The sequence below is a fragment of the Culex pipiens genome, chromosome 1 (assembly GCF_016801865.2).
Source record: "Culex pipiens pallens isolate TS chromosome 1, TS_CPP_V2, whole genome shotgun sequence".
Classification (NCBI taxonomy): domain Eukaryota; kingdom Metazoa; phylum Arthropoda; class Insecta; order Diptera; family Culicidae; genus Culex; species Culex pipiens.
The window spans coordinates 109,944,718-109,961,614 of NC_068937.1; the positions used below are offsets into that span (position 1 = coordinate 109,944,718).

A 16,897-nucleotide genomic window follows, 5' to 3' on the forward strand; every position below is an offset into this window, starting at 1 on the left:
AGAAATGACTGGAAAGTTAAATAAAAGAGGAACAGAAACAATGGTTTCAATCCCTGAATTGAGCATATCTGAACAAAAAATCAAAATTATAAAAAAATATCAATACTCTCAAAAGTCCACTAGATACGAATACTAATATTTATAGCATAAAAATGTCAGAATAAAGGATCTTCTACCATAATATCTGGGATCAGCACAGAATCTCACGATGAAGGAAATGAATTTATGGTTATTCAGATTTCTTGAAACAGCTTGCCCAGGATTTGGCTCCTCTTCAGAGGGGATACTAGCAGAAAGAAATATTAAAAGAGTTGCAACACGAGAAAGGATCCAGTTTGTGAATTATTTGTAATGGTAACAGAAGAAGGATTCATTCTGAAAAATGTATCATCTGGTTCAGATACATGTAAATTTTCAGTCATTTATCCAACTCTACGGTGGTAAAGTTTTGAACTTAGTCTCAATGTTCATGTCTAAATTGCAGCACATCCGGAAAAAAACTGGAAAATTTATGCCAAAAAATCTTCGATAAATTTTACGTTCAGAGTCCACCCTAAAATTTCTATGGTTTTCTCACCCACATTTAATTGAATTTTATGGGCCGTAAATATTGCTAATCCAGAGCTTGCTAAATCTTCAAAATTCATAGCTACCACGCCATCGTGCCACTGTTCACAGCAGGGACAATGAACCACGATTTATTACACTTCCAGAATTGTGGTGGGCAAGAGCGTAACAAAATCAACAAGTTTTCGACTTTAACGAGTATTATCGCCTTTCCATTGCTGCTTCGACATTGTGTATATGTGTGGTGCTCTTATGTGGGACTCAGAATCACCAAAAGTGTAGAGGAAATCCAGAACACGAAAATCTAGGAACTATTTTTTTTTTTAATCAAAACGGAAATTACATGCAGGATTAAATTTAGTTTTCAATTTAATTATCATTAAAGAATCACAAAAAAAATTATCAAAAACCAAAGAGCAAACAGGCAAAACTATAGCAGAACAAAGTTTCATATTGTCGCTTGAAACAATCCCACACCTCCAGACCATTTTGGGGGGCAAAGTGCCAAGACGACACGGTCAAGGGCGCCCAGAACAGTGCGACATATTTGGTCTCTGCCGGTTCGATGCTTTTTGTTTCCTTTGTAAACGGTTTGCCGCCGTAATGCTTTGCCGGTGCCGTTGCCGAATACAAGTTGAATACTCAGAATAGACAAGATTGAGCTAATGAAGAATTTAAACAAAAAAAGGGTTGTTACCAGGATCACTCCTAAAAACCATTAGACTTCCCAAGAAACTGATTTTCAAGCAAAGCTCACTTGAGAATTTCGTGGAGAATTTCCCTTATCCCCTTAAAAAAAGTGAACCATCAGAATTTCCAGTCTTCCAAATCAGCATCCATGTTGAAAATCTGTTCAAGTAGAATAGATTCTGATCCAGGAGCGGCCGTGGCTGACTGGTTACGGTGTTCGCTTTCTAAGCGAATTGTTCTGGGTTCGATTCCCATCTGCTCCCAACGAGAAAGTATAGGAATTATTAATCTTGAAACTCTGAACATGAACGAAAAATCAAAGTCGCCCGAGTCGGAGTTCGATCCCTCGTCCTTTGGATTGGTAAGCAAAAATGCTAACCACTACACCATCACGGCTTGGTGAGCGATGACTGGAATTAGGAATACTGTTACTATCAAACTATATACGCGCTGGGTCCTTGTCCATTTGACAAGGTTTCGGAAGTTCTAAATAACGTTTGAACCCGATTGGTGCAAACGTTCTTCAGGGCGGGGCTTGTCGATAAAGCTGAAGTACCTCGCGCTCGGCTAGCCAGCGTAGAAATGGGTCACCGAAGCTCGGCAGAGCTAACACCTTCCAAATGCCTATGCGAGTTATTTGCATGTATAGAATATAGATCTAAAAAAAAAAAAAAAAAAAAAAAAATACATGGAAACAACTCAATTTGTAAGAAGTGGCCGCGTGGTCCCGCTTGGTTGGTTGCACACACACACACACACAAGTAGAATAGATTCTGATCCCAATTATCAATTCCTAGGCAACTTGAGCCAATAGTCATCAAATAAACATGACGAAATCCAGTATGCAATCCGCTAAAACCACCGTCACTACAAGCAAGCGAAATGAAAGTGACAAAAAAACTAACTATTGGTGAACTTTATTTCCATTTATTCATTGATATTTTGGAATGTTTTGGAATACGTGTCACCAGAGCATAACCACGATACGGTTGGTTTGTTTGTCGTTTTACCAAGCGCTTCTCTAATGGATTCTACACCGGTACGATGACACAATCTTGCAATTTGACTTCTGTATTGCGGAGGTGGAAATGTATGGAGGATAGTGGAGTGTTATAAAACGTTTCAACTTTTTGCACACTTTAAATTATTGTTGCATTCAACTCGGTATATGTTTTGAATTATAAACGAGATATAAGACAAAAACAAACAAACAAACAAACTCCCATATTTTTGAGTTTGACAGTTAGCCAAACAAAACAAAATGGTTGCAGACTGACTTTTCTGCAAACAAGGCAGGCAAACAAACAAAGCAGGCAAATTGCCAAACTGTCAAAAACCGTCCTTGGGTATAAATTTTATATGCACAAAATTTGAAATTAATTTTAATTCGAACGACTTCTTTTCATCAAATGTAATTGTTCTTACAGTTATTATTCTCTCTCGAGGTAATTATTCTTCCGATTCCGATCAAATATGAGCAGTGTTGCCAGACAAATGGCACTTTGCAATGAGCCCTAATGGAGTCAACCTCTCGGTATGTCCCGCCAGAGGGAGTGGAAAACATCGCTTTTCGCTTCCAGCAGCCGGTAGGATTTACAACCAGTTGAAAACTTTCTGCCGTCAACGTTGAGTTATGGAGGTCGAACAAACCCTGGCAAAGCGTGCGGGTATCGACGGGCTGGGGATTAAAGTTTGCGCCAAGAAAATCGGGATGCGGGAAAATTCGCAACTGCTCGAGCGCGCACACACATGTGCGGTGTGCGCAAAGTTTTTCCCAAAGACGGTTAGATCTCTGTATTCCACTTCTTCGAAATGATCATCTTGCGGAGGAAGTGGAATTAAATTGAAATTCGCTGTAGGATGTCAATACACGGAACGTTGATTGCAACAGATGTTGTGCGTTAAAAAAAACTTTAATTCAAAATGAATCTAAAATGTGACTGCCAAATGGCAACAAAAAAAAACGAAATGGAAAAGTGGCAAAAACACAAGTGGTTACTCGCTGGATATTTCTGCAAGCATTCATATCCAAAATGCAAAACCAAAAACCAATTACGAGCATGTGCCTAAATTCGCATTAGTTTCACTTGGCTGCTGGTGCACAGTTAGTAAAAATTACTCATTTTTTTATAAAATTAGCTGCTTTCCCAAATTGAAAAAAAACAAGAGTTTTTTTTTCTCTGTGAGTACACCCCATTTCATCCGACATTCCCGCAAACTACGGAAAAACAATGAATTGAATTTAATTTCCGAGCAAACTTTGTAAACTTTGCAACGTATGCAACGGGCAGGCCCTGTACAGAATTTATGTTTGCGGCCCAAAGGAAAGGGCATTGTTGAGCACCAACTTCCCGGGGAAAACTGGGCAAAGCCGAACTTTTCAAACTGATTTCGCTTTCATCCTATTACCAGTGAACCCTTGATTCCCCGTCCGTATTTACCAACTCTCTCTCCTGAGCCTTGTTTGCGTAGCTCGTAATAAACATCATGAAACATTTATACCCGTAAACTTAAGAATGAAAACTCTCGAGGAAGCTCTTCTTTTACGTTTGTTTGCCAAGATTTGTTGTCACGGCTCATCCTGCTCCGCTAAAGCATGCAAAAAAGAGGTTCACGGTGTGTTTTAAAAAAATAACTAAAACATTAAAGTTAAGGTAGAAAATTTATCAATGTGGTCAATTTTGTTTTTTTTCTTCAATTTTGTCAATTTTGATCAATGTTATCAATTTTGTAAATTTTGTCAATTTTGTCAATTTTGTCAATTTTGTCAATTTTGTCAATTTTGTCAATTTTGTCAATTTTGTCAATTTTGTCAATTTTGTCAATTTTGTCAATTTTGTCAATTTTGTCAATTTTGTCAATTTTGTCAATTTTGTCAATTTTGTCAATTTTGAAAATTTTGTAAATTTTGTAAATTTTGTAAATTTTGTAAATTTTGTCAATTTTGTCAATTTTGTCAATTTTGTCAATTTTGTCAATTTTGTCAATTTTGTCAATTTTGTCAATTTTGTCAATTTTGTCAATTTTGTCAATTTTGTCAATTTTGTCAAATTTGTCAGTTTTGTCAATTTTGTCAATTTTGTCAATTTTGTCAATTTTGTCAATTTTGTCAATTTTGTCAATTTTGTCAATTTTGTCAATTTTGTCAATTTTGTCAATTTTGTCAATTTTGTCAATTTTGTCAATTTTGTCAATTTTGTCAATTTTGTCAATTTTGTCAATTTTGTCAATTTTGTCAATTTTGTCAATTTTGTCAATTTTGTCAATTTTGTCAATTTTGTCAATTTTGTCAATTTTGTCAATTTTGTCAATTTTGTCAATTTTGTCAATTTTGTCAATTTTGTCAATTTTGTCAATTTTGTCAATTTTGTCAATTTTGTCAATTTTGTCAATTTTGTCAATTTTGTCAATTTTGTCAATTTTGTCAATTTTGTCAATTTTGTCAATTTTGTCAATTTTGTCAATTTTGTCAATTTTGTCAATTTTGTCAATTTTGTCAATTTTGTCAATTTTGTCAATTTTGTCAATTTTGTCAATTTTGTCAATTTTGTCAATTTTGTCAATTTTGTCAATTTTGTCAATTTTGTCAATTTTGTCAATTTTGTCAATTTTGTCAATTTTGTCAATTTTGTCAATTTTGTCAATTTTGTCAATTTTGTCAATTTTGTCAATTTTGTCAATTTTGTCAATTTTGTCAATTTTGTCAATTTTGTCAATTTTGTCAATTTTGTCAATTTTGACAATTTTGTAATTTTTGACAATTTTGACAATTTGACAATTTTGACAATTTTGACAATTTTAACAATTTTGACAATTTTGACAATTTTGACAATTTTAACAATTTTGACAATTTTGACAATTTTGACAATTTGGACAATTTTGACAATTTTGACAATTTTGACAATTTTGACAATTTTGACAATTTTGACAATTTTGACAATTTTGACAATTTTGACAATTTTGACAATTTTGACAATTTTGACAATTTTGACAATTTTGACAATTTTGACAATTTTGACAATTTTGACAATTTTGACAATTTTGACAATATTGACAATTTTGACAATTTTGACAATTTTGACAATTTTGACAATTTTGACAATTTTGACAATTTTGACAATTTTGACAATTTTGACAATTTTGACAATTTTGACAATTTTGTCAATTTTGACAATTTTGACAATTTTGACAATTTTGTCAATTTTGTCAATTTTGTCAATTTTGTCAATTTTGACAATTTTGACAATTTTGACAATTTTGACAATTTTGACAATTTTGACAATTTTGACAATTTCGACAATTTTAAATGTGAGTGTGTAGCGTAGTCTAACGGCAATTTTGTAGATTTCACGTATTTCATCTACTACTTGCAGACTTTATCATGAAGACTGCAAGAATAAGACGAAATACGTATTTATCAAGATATTAAAATATATAGCCGTGTACATGTATTCTCAGTAATATAATGCATTCTGCTAGTCTGAGAATTTTCCAAAAATGTATCCAACTATTTTTTTTCTGTGTCCCTTATTATTTTTTGCTAAATTTCGTTTCCATAAAACCCACCGTACACTTTTGCTCGTGGGTGGTAACTGGCAGTACTTTTTGTAAATAGGAGTATAACTGCATTTTCGCATTGGGTTTTCCTTTTATATGTTTATCCAGTGATGGAAGTGAGCCGGAACCCAAACCACCGTTGGAATTTCTGTTTTTATTCTTGCTGGAAAACTTATGAAGTAATGCAATAAATTCGCTTTCCAGCGTTGGGAAGACGAAAAAGCGATCCGCTTATAGTGGGTTCATGCAAAAACAGCTGCCATAACTTTTATGAGGAATTTGATACTTTGGATATAGTTTGGGGTCAAAATAAATGATTTGTCGTAATCTTTTTAGTGTTTCAAGTTGGTTGGCTTTATGTTGCTCAGAACGCAAACAACTATGAATTGGATCATTTGAATGCTTTTCTCAGTGCTTCAGGCTGAAACAAATTAATTTCGATATCAAAATAATCTGAATTCAAGAAGTCAAAGTCCAACTCGTTCTAACACTCAATGACGATCGCAAAATTTAACGATAATTAAATTAGCGCCAAATTTTGACGATCGTCGCAACCTTGACCGTTCTCCTCTGGTTGAAATTTCTAGAGCAAACATCTGGGGAAGTCCCATCTGCTGCGTCGCTAAAATATGATCCAGCAACCACACAACGTGTTAATTAATCCAGTTACGTCAGTTCGGTCATGGTTAACCCGCATAAACAAGATCGGCAGATATAGTTTATTGATGGCATCTGCTGTCAGGCTAAATGGCCCCTCCGGGTACAGATTGAGTGTTCCCAGAAGGAAGCGGTGCGGCTTTTGGGATAAACATTTGATTTATGCGAGCGGGAAATTTATTAGTCATTTGAATAGTGCGATGAGAACATCTTAAGATTTTAAATTCACTAGCCGTCAAGGCTATTTACGCCATTCTCACGCCATATGTTAGAAAATCTTACTATAAAAAATATGTTTAATGTGTTCTTTTGACAGATTGACTACGAAGAAAATCAAAAATTCAGTGAGATTCGCTACAACTTACCCAGAGCTTTTGCACCAAGATTTTTGCTGCATATATTTTAGTATCTTCTAAACTACGGGAACTATTAAAATAGTTTACAACAAAATTTGACTATTTTTACAATCAGATTGTTGCAGGATTGGGTTCGTAATTTTGACAATTTTGGAACAAGAAAACAACAACTTCCTTGGTTGCTGTAGATGGTTTAGGGCATCTTCAGACCAATATTGTGTTTAAAAATATCGTACCCAGATAATCAACTTTTATAAACTTGCTATTGCATAAATTTTTAAGTACACTTGTAAGAGAGCAACACAATTTTCAGTAGAATAAGTCTTGAAAAATTGCCTAAATTCGCTCAGGTCTCGTTAAATATATTGAAAGGTAAGAACCAATAACTACTTTAACGATGGACAGCATGTTGGTTCTCGAAATTTTAACTACATTTTCAACAGCCTGCCCAGAATTAAAGGTCTCTAATTCAATTCTATTCAAGATTTTATTTTTAAATTCAAGAATATTTTAAAATATCTCTTACGTCAGAAAGTCTTATTTCGGTAGACAAATATCAGTTTGGCATATGCACACGGTTCCGCGGCCTCGGAAATCCACGATAATCCGCCCATTTCCATGCACTTTCCAGACCGAGCTCCAGACTGAACGTCGTCGTCGAGGCCCGACCAAGGTGGCGTAGGAGGATGAGGCCGCCGTGGCAACGTTGGCTCACTTTGATTATAAACCGTAAATATTGGCAATGTTCCAGGTGGCTGCGTCATACCTGCCACAAAACAAAGCAATTCATGGTCACATCAGCCACATATTCCGCCGTGATTGGCTTCCCTGGAGGTCGGCCGATGCCGATGGTCGAGGTTTCACGGACAAACAGACATGAATTTTGAGTATGAACATAATCCTGTTTAGGTTTGAACTTTAAGTGGCTGCTATTCTTAGTGATGAAACACACATAATTTTCTCATTAGTCTTTTTAAGTTTTTTGGTCAAATGTACAAAATCAGCATTTCTGTGTAACCTACAAAGAGAAAAAATCCCAAAAGATGTTAAAACTGCATGAAACATTTTTTTAAAGCGTACCATAGAATTTTAACACTTTGTTTGTGGGTCCGAATTTCATAATCGATTGTTCACGATTTTGGGAACTGATTTTTCTCCGTGTACGTCACAAAACAAGAATAAAACAAATTAATTATTTTCACCAGCTCTACAAACATTTTCTTGAGGTAAACAAATATAATGCACAAAACGGCTAATATTTACATGGCGTGAATATTCCCATTCATGCGAACACATTTGTTTACAATCAACTGAAGTAGAACGGCCTTGGTCTCGTGGATAGAGTTTCAGTCATTAAAGCCAGTGACAATAATTCACATGAACTAGAACTTGTTGGGGGCGTTTAAGCGTAACGTAACGAGAACCGTATTGCATTTGTCTGGGAAGTTGATGAATGGTAGAGAAAGTTTTGAAAAAGTCTCATTAGCTAATAGGATGATGAAAAAATAAATAAAACCTGTTTGAAAAGGTATATGTTCAGTAGCATATTCAACAAAAAAAATAGTTGAAGTGGCGCGGAAATCCTTTGGAACAAAACTACACGTTCTAAGAATTCTATTCATATGATCTCATCGAGATAAATTACAATTAATCTGCATGTCACACCTATCGCTCCTATTCCACTTACATTTTGAATGCGCTCAAAGCGAAGCCGACAGCTATAAGCCAGCTTCAATAGATCGTTGATTGACGTACAGAAGCCCCGTTGACTTGTGCAAAAATCCGCTTGAACCTTCCAAGAAATTAAAACCAGACGCGGAAATAATTGCATCGAACTTCAAGCGTAAACCACCTCCTAAGCAAATGCTCCCTAGATAGCAAGCCCTTGGGATATAAATTTACAGCAAAATATCGCTAGAGCAAAAAAATAAATACTGCAACGTTTTCTTCCTGAATCCGATAATATCTATGGTTTGATTGTCATTTACGTCATGCACATTGATTACCCAACCACAACTGATCCGGAGCGTTTGGTACGGTATGTCCACGCATCCTTCCTCCCCTGTTGATTCTGTGAAATGTGCTCCGTTCACAGAATCTGTCTCTGCGGTTAATGCAACGCAGTAGGCCTGGCCGCTTTAATTTTTGCTATATCGGGGTTACTCAAGTGTACTGCAATAATTAATATTGACAAGAAAGAACTTGGGCGTATACTAACCAGTTCTTCTGGATGCTTTCTTCGGACTGGCTGCGCTTGTGTTTGATTAGATTAGATTAGATTAGACAAACAAACCAAATTGAGAGTTGGGTACTTGACAGCATTGGATGCAGGGCAATTCTTCTTTCAGTATAGAAAATATCTTTACCTTAGGCAATACAATTATTATGCTCATTTTCAAGTTTCAAGTTCAGCTTGGCCCACCGAAGCAATATAGTAGCAATGCACAAATCCTCATGAACTGCAACAGTTGACAGGGTATTTTACAAATATTTGCTCGATGTCAATGGCTTGCAATCATCGGCGACGCGTGCGCTGCAAAACCCAACGTCACTGGGCACGCCTGCGTGCCTGCTATCCCACTTAGGTAAGGGTTGTTGATTTTGAAAAGAAGAATGGCTCACATTGAATAAATCAACGGCGATAATTACGACCATTTGTTTCGCGTCAAAACACTGTAAGAGTGAGTCGATCTTTAGATGAAAGATAAAGCATATTAATACGGAGAGACTATCAGTCATGAGAGATAAACAATGCATCGAGAAGATCAAATACACGAATGTTAGGTTTTCAGTACAGGTCAAAAGTATATGTCATTCAAAGATTTTTTTCTAAAAAGTTTAAACTCAATTCGCTGCTATTCGCTTGGGTTTCACCAAATCTTATGACATTTTCAGCTTAGGTTGTCTGGATGTCTACTTTCGAATATTTTTTGAATAACTTTGTTAGGCATAACTGCGCAATAACTTCGCGGGAAAATCCTAAAAATATGGTGTCTTGGGGAAAGTTGTTCTAAATTTAATCCCCTGAGGACATCTGAGAAATGGCAAGAATCGAATAACTATGGCAACCTTGACAGATGAAAAAAAAGTAAAACAGTTACTTTTCTCCATACATTTTGACGATTTTTCTCATACAAACTTCAAGCGATTAGAGGGGGGAGGGGTTCCCGTGGTCAGAATGAGCTAAAATTTGGATTTTCGCCTAGTGATCGGCCAATCATTGCATTCAAGGGGTCAGCCCGGATTTGGACCACCTCACTTTACACAATGTGATTATTCATGAAAGTGAGACTCAAGCTCGGCCAGCATCCAATTTGCTTTCTTCAGCATATTAATCCTGACTACCATCTGTAAACAAATTATTACTGACCGCCACCAAAATCTGCGAGACGAGACTGTGAATGCTGCTGACCAACATGCAAAACGCAAAGAAAGAACGTGCCTGAACGTACTTTACTCAAGTTTCAGCTGTTTTGACTACGCATATTTCGCTTTGGATGCTAAATCGGACTTAATTTATAGTTGACTTAGGTATGTGTAATTTTTCGTCGCTGGTGTGATATCTTGAGACAAGTTCTAGATTTGTCGCAAGATAGCCCACAAGGAACGATTTTGTGAATCAGCAGGGATGAAATAATCGCAAAAAAATCAATTTCGCTAGCGAACTTTCTTCACCCGCGAAAGAGAGAGGAGGCAAATCACCGCCGAATAATCAAGATGATGATTTTTGTAGATTTCTTTTACCGATCTTTCGTGCGCGAGAGAGGAGAGCCATGCTCCCTTCGGATTTTTTCTCTTGATGAACGTCCAATGATTTTCATTTGATGATGATTATTCCATCGCTGTGAATTAGTAATTTTTAATGATTGTTTTTTTTTTATTGCAGCTTTTTATTTTAATTTGTTCCTAATGTTATTGCGGATTTCTTTAATTGTGATTTTGCATATATTTTCCAAAAACTCATTTAAAAACAATTTGAGCTTGGCTAGGGTAAACATAATCGCCAAACAAAAAACAAAAAAGCGTCTTATTATTGGAATTATTTACAACTTGAAATTATGAGAAAATTTAAGATAAACATGTCTGAATTTCTAAAATCAGTTTCAAGCTAAATTTTGTCAATATATCATATTTTGTCAATAAAATATCAAACTAAAAAAACAATTTCTACCAGTTTATGAATCCTTGAGATATGGTTGTGAATTACCAAAAGTCTACAACATAGGGGAAAAACAGAATTGAGGAAAAATACAAACATCAAGAAAAAGATGGAATTTAAGTTTAAATGACCTCTCTAGTTTGAAGTCTTGATGAATGGAAAATCAACGATTCTTTTTGCAGTTCCCCAGAATTCTTAATTCTATGCTCCGTTAGTGTCACTTCTTTATTAAATTAGCCTGACCTGTGTTATTTTAGTTCGTGTTTGCTGTGCACGAAGCTGTGAGAAAGACTGGTATTTGAATTTCTTTTGAGAATTTGATGATTCACACGTCTTCACAGAAATTGAGCAAATCATTGTGAAAGGAACAAAGTCCAGATTTCTTTTTGAAAAGGTCTTATAAACAAAATTATTTCTTTTTGCTTTTGAGGTGTTTTTGAAAACCCCTGACTCAAGGCGGTTCTAAAAACACTCAAAAATCAAAAATTTAAAAAAATGTTTATAGGACCTCTTAAAAAAATCTAGAATTGTAAACAAACAGTCTATCCTGCATGTCCAAATTGAGACGTCAATCGACATGAGCACTTCTTGTTTACACTTCGTGTTTGGTCCATTTTCATTATTTTGCTTGAAATTTTCAATTGATATGATCGGCGTTTGTTTTGTTCCCAGACAACCGAGTATCTTATTAGCCGTTCTGCTTTCAGACATAGTGAACTATATAACTTGTTCTGCAACAGTGAAACAGGTCATTCTCAATGGAAGATCCAGTATGTCAACAACACTAACTTCATAACGTTATAATTTAAACTTAAAAAAAGTTAGATACATATTTCCATTCATTTTAGGGGCCTTCTTGTGATTCAACAATTAAGAGAGCGAAAAAAAAACCATTCACTTGAAGCAAAAACAAACATTATGCTAGCGTGTTCATAATTCGATCCTTCTACTTCTTTTTGCAGTTCATATCCAGTCGAGCTGGCGAGCGGTTGATTCATGGGTGGCGTCCAGCAAACATTAACGATGGTTCGATGAATATAGTCCAAATTCTAAGTTAACTCCGTAACGGAAAGTGATGATCGCTGCCTTTTAGTGACAAATGTGTTTTTGAAAAAAAAAAAAGGAAAATAAGAGTGCCAAAGTTTCCAAAAAATTCTAATGAACCACCCTGAGCTAAGGTGATCAACAACAACATGCGGAGAGAAAAGTTCTGTGAGGGTTACAGAAATGGAACCATATCAAAGTCTTCCGCGTTGCTGCTGCTCGCCGGGAGTGTTCTCCTGCTGCTGCTGGTACCTTCGCCGACTTTGGCAGCCGTCAGCAGCAGCAGCGATCTAACGGTGAAGGAGCAGCGATGCTGCCGGGAGGGAGATTTTCTGACGCTCGAGCACATCGGTTGCCAGCGTGGTACCGGCAACTCGACGTACAAGACGCCGCTGAACTGCACCTCGCACTACCTGATCTACCGGGAGGTGGAGCAGGAGGTGCACGTAGGTTCGAAGGGAAACCTGGTGGACGGGAGCTACGAGGTGGCCTGGGATGAGTAAGTTTTCAAAGTGGTGAAAGTTCGGTTTTGGGACACTCTGAACTACGGAAGTGGTTGTGTTCAAAAGCAATTTTGAGGTTGAAGTTCTTAACTTGTTTTTAGATTCTAGAGCATAATTTTCTAAAAAAAAAAAAATGTGCTAAACTTGTAAAGCGTTGAATTACCCTGAAATCATCAAGAGTTTATTATTATCTCAAAATTGCTAGGTGCAACGGTACAGTTTATTGAAAGCCTTTTACGATATCAAATGGCCCTTAGGGATAGTGTAAAGTATATATTACCAAGTGCCCAGCAATATGAAATTATGAAAGTGTTTGTTTACGACCACCCACATCATAATCATTTCAGCTACTGTTCGGCCACCGTGAGCGACGCCGACGGGTTCCAGCAGGTGTTCGTGGTCTGCTTCAACGGGGATGAGTACGGAGCTAGTGTTACGTTTTTCTTAATGAAGGGCGTCATGATGCTGATTTCGGTGTTCTTCCTGGCCATCACACTGTACATCTACTACCTGATTCCGGACCTGCGGGAAACCCAGGACCGCGTAACGTCCATAGCGGTGGCCTCTCTCATGCTCTTCATGCTGCTGCTGGGACTCGTCCAGCTGGGTTCGTCCTCCTTCATCCACGGCATCGTGTGCGAATTCATAGGTAAGCTTAGCGTGGTTCGCGGACCGTCACTAAACTGTAGCTAGATAGAGTGCATATGAGCACCACGTGGATATGCAACGGATTATGTGTGTTTGTGTACATTACGCTTTATCGCGCGCACGTTATCGGAGCACCACCGGGTTATGCAAGGCACGGTATGGCCAACGGATCGGAATGCACCGGTGTCTGCAATATTACGGCACTCACATGGCTCATCGGGTCGGCAATGACTTGACTTCATGGAGCGTGTGTATCGTAATACATTTCTCTGTGACCGTAAAATGCAACGAGGCATTCTTCGGCTTGCCAGGATGTGACATTGGTTTCTGCATTTTAACGACCTGTTTGAACAGATTTATCAGCGGATAATGGCCCCGGTAGCAACAGTGCAAACTCCATTAAGGAACGATTATCGACCGGGTTCGACCTCTCAAATCGATATTTATGGTCCTTTGTCCAAGACTGGATCCACCAAATTCAACCAAAACACAGCATTCCCTATCGCAACGAACTTCAAAGAAAATTTCACAGTCATGTGTGTGTGCGTGTTTGCGCCACTTTCCAACGACAATGTGTCACAAAGTTAAAAGAGAGAAAAATCCCTTAAATTGAAACCCATCTGCACGCATGGCTTGAAAAGTGAGAGGGTGGGCGGAAAAAAATGTAGAGCACATACGCTGCTAACCTCCTACCCGAAAAATCGACAGGAACAGACCTCAGACCAAGCACGTTTCTCCTCCGCCATAATTCGAGGACATTTGACACACGACACGGACGGCAAATTTTCAAATATCACACATTGTTATGTTTTGCTGCATGCCCTCTATGATATTGCTTTGTGCTAGATATATTGAACAATTGGCACGGAAAGGAAAGATTTTCAAATTAATAAAAATTTCAATGATTCGTTTAAAAATGTTACAGAAGCGAAATTGATTGACTTTTAGGAAGTCCATAAATTACAAAATCAATGACAAAAAACAGCAACATTTGGACATGCATTATCGCCATCGACAGACGGACGTAACGTATAATGATGCCTCGTCAAAATGTGTCCCTTGACAAACATAAATGGCGTAATCCACCTAGAGGTCCAATGCACAGTTCTCTTTTTTATGAAAATGTTTATTTTCCTTGAGTTTAGGAGATCATGATTGAAACAAATCTGCGCAAATAAACATGAAATTACCGGAATTTTATCGGTAGTTTTCGGTGAAATTAAACTCACAAATTATAAGAAAGAAATGAAACTGATAGGTGGATAGATGACTAGTGTCTTAAAAGACAATTTGTAAATATTATGAACCTAACAGAGTTTTTGTGTTCATTTCAGCTGTGTGTTACGTCTTAATTCGGTTTAAAGCAATTGTTACTGTTAATTAATGCATAAACAAGAGTAAGAAAAAGTTTTCAAAAAACTTACACAATTGTTAAATTCAATCAAATGACGAAAATCGAATCTTTTTTAATGATGATGGAAAGAACGTAGAATGTGGATAAAATTAAGCTTGGAAAAAATACAATATCTATAACTAAGTTGCGGAGCGCAAAGTATACCTTAAAACATAATCAAAAATTACAGCCCATGCAAGAAAAACTAATGTAGTTGAAATAAGTTAGCTTCCCTACCTTAAAAAGTTATATTTAATTTTTTTCAGCTTTTGGTAAAAATCTAAAAAGCCTGGAAACCTTGAAAAAAAAAAACCCTCTGTGCGAATCAAAGATCGCAAAGAATGAAAGCTCGAGAAATAATTCTGTATTTGCATATTAACAAGTAAATAAATGAATTCACTTAAATGTTATAACTTTATAATATTTCTTTCAAATGGTTGGCACCGAGTGAACAATTTGAAATAAAAACAAAAAATCCCGGTTACTTTTGAATGCAACTCTCGATTCCCGAGAAATTGAAAATCTCAAGAATCGTCACCCTCTATATATAATAAAAAAACATCTTGTGAAGAAATTATGTCTTCAAATGATTGAAATTATATTTATATGCAATAATTTCTTATTTTCCTCAAAAAAAAAAATCACTAGATTTAAAAGATAAACGGTTAGGCATTCGTTTGACTTTATCTCGTTTAAGTTTGTTGAGTTTTTTTACGTGTAAGTTTCAGTTGTCCATTTTATGATTCAGTGCAAAGCATGCCACCAATCGCGAAGGTAAAATCGAAAATTTACAGTCAGAAGCTGATGGCATAGGAGATGGGACAAGCCTCAATTTATGTCTCCCAGAGTCCCATAATCGATGGGCTTTCCCGTACTGCTTTTATGCGATGACTGTTGTGCTCCGATATCGGTGCTAGTGAAAAAATAACAAAATATTTTTGGTGTTATTTGCAAACACGTGATTTCATATGCTTCTAACGCGTAGAAGCAGCCTTGACGCAACTCATCGTTTACTCATTTCTGAAGGGATACTGATTCATTTCCGGACCATCACACTTACGTTCGTCTTTCGTCACCTCCGCAGGTTTCCCGATGTACTTCTTCCTGATCAGCTACTTTGCCTGGCTCAACATGGTGATGGCCAACGTCTGGAAGTTGACAGTGTGAGTAATGAGATTTTTTTGCTTGCTTGCTTCTTTGAGTTCTTTTCACCGCAAGGTAAACGATGACCCATTCACGTGTGTGGTGACCACGGTGCAATCATCCGTCAAAAGTGACGTGCTCGCGCGAATCCCCCGAGGGTGAAATTCATATCTCTCAGCACTGGCGGACGTGATGCCCACACTCGATAAGGCTTTGTGTCCACTCTCCGTGGGTTGACGCGCGGTCACTGTCAACAGAAGATGTGCCGCAAAGGTTTCTTCCTCTTTTGAGCTGAGAGGCGCACAGACAAACATACGTGACTTCATGAAGTTGAAATCATGATTCCAAGAAAAAACAAGCTGAAAAAAGTACCACATGATAGTGGCGCCATCATCGCGGTTCTTCACAGAACTTTGTTAGTTCAAATCTCGATTTGAAATTACCGAAATTTTTAATATTCAATCAAGTAATGCAGTTTCGTTTCGTTTGTCTGTGTCAGAACCATTCCGGGTTATAAGGTTGTTACTTTAACATTATTGTACAAAATCAATATAAATCCAGAACACAGTCACCTACCGTACCTCGCACGTCTGTTCACATATAGATAAGCGTTTTATTTTCCCCAACTTAAATAACAAAAATATTGTTTCCCCAAAAACTTTCAGCGCACGACGGTGGAAAATTAGGGAGCGAACCTGGTACATCCTGAACCACATCTACGCACACACGGTGGCGCTCACGTTGACTGGGATGGTGTACGTCTATCACATGATGAACACGACCTTCGGGGTGGGATCCTGCTGGTTCAACTGTAAGGACGACCACATATATTTGCATACCAAATGGGGAGGGAGGGTCGGGACAAAAACAGAGTCAAATACGGAACGGAAGATGCCTCGCCTCGCCAGGGTTAATATCGCGGAAGCTAAATTGAGTAACATTTCCAGGGATGGAACCTCATGACAGGACGGTAAAGTTTCAAGCCACAAGCACACTTGGCTTTTAAACACAGTAATTACAGAACTAACCGGCACCACCACCCGCAGGTTGGGTAATTTGGTGAAAGTACGCTAACTGTGCTTCATTACCGCGCAAGAAATTAACGTGTTGGCCCAGCACCGTTTTGCTGAACAGTTATTTGTTTTGTGTTACAAATAGTTGCACATTATCAAGTTTGACT

The 16,897-nt window shown here is 37.2% G+C and overlaps 2 protein-coding genes across 2 annotated transcripts in view; one reads left to right on the forward strand and one right to left on the reverse strand.

The window, feature by feature from the left end:
* LOC120429644 (RNA helicase aquarius) overlaps positions 1 to 16,897 on the reverse strand; it is an 80,017-nt gene that overhangs the window by 29,272 nt on the left and 33,848 nt on the right. The gene's annotated exons all lie outside the window — the stretch shown is intronic.
* LOC120429642 (probable G-protein coupled receptor Mth-like 11) overlaps positions 1 to 16,897 on the forward strand; it is a 37,468-nt gene that overhangs the window by 15,205 nt on the left and 5,366 nt on the right. The window contains exons 2-5 of the mRNA XM_039594669.2: positions 11,949 to 12,529; positions 12,881 to 13,182; positions 15,659 to 15,737; positions 16,383 to 16,528. Of these exons, the coding sequence (XP_039450603.1) occupies positions 12,180 to 12,529; positions 12,881 to 13,182; positions 15,659 to 15,737; positions 16,383 to 16,528 (877 nt within the window). The 5' untranslated portion in view covers positions 11,949 to 12,179. The remainder of the gene's footprint in view (positions 1 to 11,948; positions 12,530 to 12,880; positions 13,183 to 15,658; positions 15,738 to 16,382; positions 16,529 to 16,897) is intronic.